General features: G+C 35.2%; 1 protein-coding gene across 1 annotated transcript; it reads right to left on the bottom strand.

Annotated features, from left to right (window-relative positions):
• Positions 1-2,454: 2,454 nt before the first annotated feature.
• Positions 2,455-8,758, bottom strand: LOC108672899. Its single transcript, XM_018160656.2, has 5 exons — positions 7,561-8,758; positions 6,201-6,345; positions 5,065-5,256; positions 4,134-4,207; positions 2,455-2,715 (listed from the first exon to the last, which is right to left on the bottom strand). Exons 1-5 carry the CDS (start codon positions 8,359-8,361, stop codon positions 2,560-2,562), a joined length of 1,368 nt encoding a protein of 455 aa, XP_018016145.1. The 5' UTR covers positions 8,362-8,758; the 3' UTR covers positions 2,455-2,559.
• Positions 8,759-9,010: the final 252 nt, after the last annotated feature.

Genomic DNA, 9,010 nt, shown 5'->3' with positions numbered 1-9,010 from the left:
CTTTCTGCACCCTGGAACGGACCATCTGTTTCAGCCTTCATGAAGCCCATTTTGCACAGGAATATTCCCAAAAACTTAAATCTTCCTGAAACTGGTATACCACCTCACTGGATTTCAATTTTTGGAACAAATGATCCATTAAATTGGTTGATAGCCTAGTACAAGGAAATAAAAATCTATCAAGTAACCAATACAGTTTTTTTCTAAGTCTACTCCCACCGTCAGACCACGAGCATGGTGAAGCCGAAGGTGTCCCATACTATGCATCATACTCATAGTGGCAAACCAGAGATTTTTCAGAATCAGTTCATTTTTAATTTCCTCATTTACTCAATCTTTAAACCAATTTTTTATGTATGATAATGCTGGGCTGGTGTCCATGATAGTACTATAGGTGGACCAGTAAAGAGTAAAGTATCCATGACAGTGATGACACTTTACTGGTCTACTTATAGTAATAATAGTAGGTACAGTAGTCAAAATTGAACTTTAGGGAGAGTCTAAAAAACTTTCTGCTTTGCAGCATAGTGGCAAACCAGTGATTTTTTAGAATCAGTTCATTTTTAATTTTCTCATTTACCCAAGATTTAAGCCTGTCTCTTATACACATCTAGATGTGTATAAGAGACAGCTCTTGCTCCAACGTTAGTAGATTTTGCTCTGTGAAGCCAACAATGCAAGTTTGTGACTGGCACAGCAGTGATTGACAACCNCCTGTCTCTTATACACATCTAGATGTGTATAAGAGACAGACTGCAGACATAACCGTGTTCTTGATGAATGACCAAGACTCCGCCACATTCATGTTCATGATACAGTCCGTTCGGCAGATATGTCCGTTCGTTCATGATACACTTGTAGTTCGGCAGAAGCTTCTCTTTTATGCAAGTTTGATTGAAGACCAGAGCATGCTTTTTATTTACAATCTTCTTGTTCGTCTTTGTTATATTTCGAAATGTGTGTAATAATATCACTCATGTGTAGTGTGTACTCCTAATTTGAGAAATAACTAAACTATTATAGTCTATGACATTACCTACTGAATCAGTTTAAGTCATTTTTTTCGGAGCATTAACTAAAAATAAGTAGAAGGAAAAAAATTGTACATGTTTAACGGATAGTATTTACTCGCTATGAAAAATCCTTGATGTTATATAGAGGGCGCTGCGATAGGCCACATATGGAACTCTTAAATAAGCACTGAAGCCAATTCGCCCAGCCTCATGATGCAAAAACGATACAGGTCTCGGACAAACTTACGGCCGGACCCGCCGCCGGTCTCGCAGCCGGAAAGGTTTCTTAATGTTTTTATGGAATTTTCTAGGTTTTTGTGTTTTTCATGGAACCTGTTCCTAACTGGACCTAACCTGCGAGGTTTTCGTTGATTTGCTAGGTTTTTTGTATGTTTGGAGTCCGGCGGCCGCGGAGACCGGCCGCGGGCCCGGCTGTAAATTTGTCCGAGTCGTAAGATAATAGCACCGCAGGTCTTCACCCAATAACAAAGCATGCTCGCACGTAAGCAGTTCCGCATCCAGCCTCACCTACTCCGGCCTAACCTCTTCACGCTGTCCCGGGTCACAACCTTCTTGAAGCCAATGACTGGCTCTAACAGCCCACTTGAACCGCCTTCCTAACTTCCTGCAGCCATTGAGGTTAGGTTAGGGCTGCTCAGGTTTGTTTTAAGTGGGAAATGTTGCACCTTGTGTAGGTTAGGCCGGAAGAGGGTTGGCCAGATGCAGTATGGCCATGTTTACCTTTATCATACTTAAGTTGTGGCTGTGGACATACGAAGCTATGGCTTTCAGCAGTTGACCTCATAGGCTGTCATGCCCTCTAGTGTTCTTACCCACGAAAAGGAATATGAACAACGTGTGGAGTTGGGCAAAGCTGGCCTCCGGCATGCATGCGCCTCGTTATATATATAAAACAATTCAATTCAGACATAAATGCACTAAATATAAAGCTAAATGCTTAAAGAATTAAAAATATTCGACGCCATTTTTTCCAACGGTCAAATGTCATTTATTCTATTTAAAGTGATCAGAATGAAATTTGAAGCATATACGTATTTAATCATATATATAAGATATACTAACGATTTCATTTCGAAGTTATCATGGCAATGTAAATACCAGCAACATCATAACATCTATACCACAATATAGGCCTACTTACTAATTCAACAGCAATGAACAATTCTCTACCATAACTTATATAAATTTAAATTTTAGGAGCATGGCTCGCTTTGAAAGTTAGGAAAAGGCCATACAAACTTAATTGCAATGTGGTTTTGGAGAATTTTCTTCAAATTTTTTTACCTTTTTCTTCATTTCTGTAAGACCTTGTTCTTTAGTTACAGTAGTGTTCCCTGAATCGTAGTGTTTTCCCTCTATGAACATCACTCTGTTCCCCCATGAACATCACTCTGTTCCCCCATGAACATCAATCTGTTTNCCCCCAGAAACAGCAGTGTTCCCCCCAGAAACAGCTGTGTTCCCCACTGTGTCCATCCCAGAAACAGCAGTGTTCCCCACAGTGTTCCCCAAGGAACAGTTGTGTTCACAAGAAGAACTGGCAGACGTAGAGGTCTTCCTCCCCACAGGTGTAGTCGTAAGCCCTGTACTCGGCCCCCTCGTACAGCCCCATGCAGTTCCCCAGACCGTTGGGGAGGTCTTCATTCCAGGTCTGCTCGTCCATGGACACCGCACGACTCCCCTAGGGGGATTGAGGGGAAGGAGTGAAGGGGATGAAAGGGAGGATGAGAAGAAGAGGAAGAGGGACAGATAAATTCTCAGGAAGGGGGGAATCTCTTGGAGAGGGAGGGGGTTGGGGAAAGTTGGAAATTCCGCACAATCGAATAAGTTTCCTGGGGAGATGGATGGGGGAAGAAGGGGGGACGGCCGAAAAGGAAGACGGAATTCGGAAAGAATTTTAAAGCCATCTCATAGACATGATAAAATCATCATGGATATTATCCAAAACATAACTGAAAAATTAATACTTAAGTAAAATATCTCATGAAATAGAATATATACAATGAAAAATGTATAATTAAACATCACATATTATGAAATGTAATATATACATTTATACAATGATAAATATATAATATATAATTAAATACAATATATCATGGAATATAATATATACAATGATAAATGTATAATTAAATTCAATATATAATGAAATATAATATTTATAGTGAAAAATTCATAATTAAAATACAATATATCGTGAAAGGTAATATATACAATGAAAAAATTAGAATTATATACAATATATCATGAAATATAATATAGAAAATGATAAATTTGTAATTAAATACAATATATCATGAGTTATAATATATTCAATGAAAATTTTAAAATTAGTTACAATATACCATAGAATAGAATATTTACAATGAAAAATTTAAAATTATAAACAATATACCATAGAATAGAATATGTACAATGGAAAATTTATAATTATTTACAATATATCATGAAAAAGAATATATACAATGAAAAATTTATAAATATATACAATATATTACGAAAGAGAATATGTACAATAAAAAATTTATAATTAAATACAACAATATTCCAAAGAATAGAATATGTATAATGAAAAATTTATAATTAAATACAATATATCATGAAAGATAACATATACAATGAAAATTTTATAATTAAATAAAACAAAGCATGAATATTAATATATACAATAAATAATTCATAATTGAATACAATGTATCATGAAACATAATATGTACAGTGAAAAATTTACAATTAAATACAATATATCATGAAAGATAACATATACAATGAAAGTTATGTAATTAAATAAAACATATCATGAAATATAATATATACAATGAAAAGTTAATAATTAAATACAATATATTATGAAATATAATATATAAATGAAAAATTTATAATTAAATACAATATACCATAGAATAGAATATGTACAATGAAAAATTTATAGTATAATAAATTTTATTAAATTAAAATAAGAATAGCTCACTGTAGGGCACATGATATAAACAATAAAATACAACATATAATGAAATAGAATATATACAATGAAAAAATAATAATTAAATGAAATATAACATGAAGAATAATATATACAAAATAAGAATTGCTCACTGTAGGGCCAGCAGACCACACCCAGTCTCCGTTGCCCTGGCGCGACGCGCCTACCCAGACGTACTCGGGACGGTCTGATCACAAATAAAATAATATATTCTTTATATCAATTTATTTTTTTATATTTTAGTTTAATATTTCCATTAGGGCTTTGGGTCTGAGCATAAAATAAAATTAGAAATATTACCATGTTTTTCAAATTTTGGTTGTACTTTTACAAATTTTTATTACTACGGATTTTATTTCAAAGAAAAAGATTACAACTATTATAATTTATTTGAATTATAGTCCTTTCCTGTATGATTTCGATTATTTTCAAAATTTATTTTCATGCTTAGAAATCCATATTTTATTTTTTATCTAGTTATAACTTTCTACTCTTCTAACGGTCCTAGTGTACGATTCAAAACTTACAGTCGCACAGAAACATGTAAAATGCCTGTATCTATACTTCACTGGGTTTGAGAATTATGTTAAGCAAACTAAATAATGAGATATTAAAATATCGTTTCATAATTACCTGTTCACTATATCTTTCTCATTTATTTTCTTTTCCTGACTTAAAATCTGATATCATCAGCGATAATCAAAATCATTTGTGACACGATAGTTAAATCTCAGGAGTAAAAACCGTAGACTTCTAAGGTTCCGGAAGAATATTTCTATTTTTTTTGCCAGTAAATCGCTTCAGTGAGTTAGCCGGCTAAAAATGTGTGTCAAATTGCCTAAAAAAGGACACACTTTCTTACCCACAGCACGAGCAGAGAGAGGACGTAGCACTGATACTCCCTTTTGCCGGGCCAAACTGGGTCCCGAAGACCCACGGAAAGACCCACGAACGAACGGAAAGAACGGAAAGTTCATATCTAATTTTCTCACTTATTTCCTTGAGTGTATATATATGACTATTACTAAGTCGTCAAAGACTTACAGGCAAGACTCTGGAGGTAAGTCCTGAGACTAGTGAGACTATTAGGAGCAGCCAAGTCTCCACCGTATTTAGAACAGTCCCTCCTAGCGTCTTGCCAGGTCCTCTTAGTCTCCCCAGCCACGTAGAAGCATTCGCCGCCCACCGTCTCGAAGGGCGCCGGGCAGCTACGGTAGGCAGGCCTACTCTGGTAGGCTGTGTGGGAAAAATTGGTAAATTTAAGGCCGAACTGGGTCAGGATGACCCACAAAAGGGGCAAAAAGTATCACTTTTTGGACAAAGTCCCACTCGATTCTTTGAATGCGCTACGGTAGGCAGGCCTACTCTGGTAGGCTGTGTGGGAAATATTTGTAAATTTAAGGCTAAACTGGGTCAGGATGACCCACAAAAGGGGCAAAAAGTATCACTTTTTGGACAAAGACTCATTCAATTCTTTAAGTGCGCTTCTGTAAGCCTGCCGGCTGAGGTAAGCTTGGTGAAAAAATTCGGTTAAATTTAGCAGTAGAAATTCAAAATATTTAATGGTGTAATTGTGTAAAATAATGTATTGTGTAACTACGTAAAATAATTGAAGGTGTAATTATGTAAAATAATTGATGAAGTAGAAATGTAAAATAATTTATGGTTTAATTATGTAAAACAATTGGCGGTGTGATTATTAAAAATAATTGATGTTGTCATTATGTAAAATAATTAATGGTGTAATTATGTAAAATAATTTATGGTGTGATTGTGTAAAATAATTATTGGTGTAATTATGTAAAATAATTAATGATGTGATTATGTAAAATAAATGATGGTGTAATTAAGTAAAATAATTGAAGGTTTAATTATGTAAAATAATTGGGAATCAGTGTATGATACGCAAGGGTTTTTTCAGTTGGCACAGATACATTCCTATTGCCGCACCAAACTGAGTCAGGATGACTCACACAAGAAAAAAAGTACATTGTTATTTAGACAAAATATCACTAATTTCTTTGAGCGTTTTCTTGTGTATGTATATAAATTCGTGAACGTATTCACTTATCCTGCAATTTTTTATATTAGCACTCGATTAATTGTTACCAATTTATATATTAATTTAAATAATTTTTGAATTTCTACTCTATTTCTACTCTAATTATTGAATTTCTCACGCAGCACAATCTCTTCTTCGTCTTTCTGTCGCTCGAACTTAAGCTTCCAGGTCTCCAGCTCCTGGACTCTGGCCTCCAGCTGCTGGACGCTGTCCAGGGCCGCGGCCAGAGCGTCCAGACGCTCTTCTTGCCCCATGTTCTCCTCCTGAAATATATAGTATGAAGTTCTCTTCCTCATATTTTATTTATTTTAATAAATGCTGCTAGAAGCTCCTCTCGAAACACCTTTTATTCATAAAACACATATAAATTTGTATTACATATGTTAAAAATTTTTTTTCATGAAGTTCTCTTCCTGTATATATTAATTATTTAATAAATGTTCTATAAGCTCATCTTGCGCCACCTCTTATTCTTAAAACACATAAAAAAATTAATTAAACATATTAACAAATTTCATTTATGAAGTTCTCTTCCTGTATATATTAATTTATTAGTCGTTGTGTTATTATTAACAGTAACGTGATTGAAGTTCTATCATAGTTAGCAACAAGACGGTACAGTGTATTTTCCCCCGACACTGCAGGAAAGATAAGGACAGTTCAGTATCTCATCACTGGATGGGACGATTATAACAGTCATTATAACAGTCATTATAACAGTCATTATAACAGTCATTATAACAGTCATTGACCTCCATCCACTTCAGTCGTGAATGATAAACAATCATCCTGGGTCTCCTTATCTCGGCAGCGAGTCATAGCACGTCGCTGGTTGTCGTACATTGTCTTGTGTTTCGTTTATCGTACGTTAGTAGGAAAACTTTATAATTATTATGAATATTATTAATAGTATTATTATTATGATTATTGTTATTATGATCAACATGGTAATTACTATCGTTATTATTATTTTATTATTTCGAAGCACATATTTCAAAATTACAATATATATTCGGCAAAAGAAATCTGTGTGAAGTTCTTTGAAAATTTAATTTCAGATTTTTTTGTACTCGTAATAAAAAACAATATTCAGAGTGCACATAAAATTCCATAAAACGGTTCATTTTGTTCAGGTTTCCATCATTAATTTGATACACGCAAATCCTACATATTTTCAAATAATTTAACTAAATATTGCTAAATTTATCTGAGATTCACAAGTTTAAAATAGTAGTGGGAGAAAAATTCACATCCAGATGCCCACTAAATATGCTTCAGAAATTATAAAAATGAATTAAAATGGAATAAGAGAATGGTTATTCATCAACGCGGCTGAAAAAAATAGAACAGAAGAAATACAATTTCGCAAGCTAGAAACTAGAAGTAACACATAAGAATCAATGTCTTAAATGCCTTACTTCAAACACCATCAAACGCTAAATACAAAGTTCTTTAATTCAGTAAACGCATCCACTCACTTTAACCATTTCTATCATTCCTTCTAGCTTCGAGTCGGAAGTGATCATGTCCTTGAGTGCATTCTCAACGAAAGTCATCCTCGTTTGCAGTGCCTGATTTTCATTCTTCTCCATGAGGGCATCAAAAATTCTCCAAAGAGCCCTTGTGATCAGACGGTGACCCTCTGACACTCGGGGATTAGACCTTCCTCTCCTACTGGGGGGGTTTTCCCCACGTAGTTTCTCTCTTCGGGCTTCAGCTTCTCGACTCACAGATGCTGGGTCCAGGACTAACTGCCGAAGTTGTGGTCTACCTGTTTTGGTTCCATCCAATTCTTGTTCATTTCCGAACTGGTTGGATTCTGGGATATTTTCCCCCCTCTCAGATGAATATGTTTTGGGGTCATGTACAGAGTTCTCCAAAAAATGTCCTTGTCGATTCATAGAAGGGTTTACCATCTGGCCATTCAGCTCTGCCGTGTTGCCGTGAGATTTTGTGTCCGAGGGATGATGAAAATTATTATTTTGGAAATAAATATTTTCATCTGGGATGATCTCTTCAGGTTCTGATTGAAGCATACTGGGTCCGATGAGGGCTGGATTTTCTAGGTTGGGGTTACCGGCATAGTGAGCATGGGGGTGAATTAAACTGGGTACGTGGGCTTGAGGTTGAAGATAGTTGAACTGAGACTGAGGTTGAACTTGTCCCGCGCCTCGCAGAAATGGAGGTGAAAATGGACTCAAGTCAGCTGTAGCTCCGAATTCAAACTGACTTAAAGTTACTGCAATTCCCACAATCAGTATTATCTTGTAGGAAAACATTGAGGCGGTTGGAATTTTTTCAAGATTCTCATAAAAAACTTTCTACGAATTTTACGCCAGTCTTGAGATATCTCTACCGATAAAGTTCACAGTAAAGTCTCTAAAGTCATAGAAAATTAACTAATTAAGCACTGAGAATTGGCTTTATCTGCAAACCGCTATAGAAAAATATGGATTCGCAATCAGTTCTTGATGCTCTTTGATTTGCAATCACTTGGATTTAAATGATAAAAGTGACAAATGCCGATTTGGGTGGACCGCAGGTAGTCGTTTATCCTAACTACAGAATAACTACTTGTGAATGTCTTTATTTGTACCGGTAAAAACTGTGATATAAACTTTTTTAATACGTCTGATACCTTCTAGCTCAGCACTATTTTGATGCTCATCAACAAGAAGTATTCGGCAGAAAGACATGCTACGTGCAGAGATGGTTGAATATGTCGTCATATCTTCTTTCTACGATCATGTACTTGAAGAGCTCTTGAGAGTCATTGAGGATAGTGATAGTGGAGATTGACTCTTGGTCAACTGTTGTGAATGTTTATTGATGAACATTTATTTATCCTTCATATTGGGACCAAACAACGGCATGCTTCATCGAATCGAAATGTTTATCTTGACACAGAAATGTGGACCGTTAAAGCGA

The sequence above is a fragment of the Hyalella azteca genome, unplaced genomic scaffold, assembly GCF_000764305.2.
Source record: "Hyalella azteca isolate HAZT.00-mixed unplaced genomic scaffold, Hazt_2.0.2 contig1126, whole genome shotgun sequence".
Taxonomy (NCBI): domain Eukaryota; kingdom Metazoa; phylum Arthropoda; class Malacostraca; order Amphipoda; family Hyalellidae; genus Hyalella; species Hyalella azteca.
The sequence above is the reverse complement of the archived record's forward strand: the minus strand, read 5'-3'. Positions and strand labels throughout refer to the sequence as shown.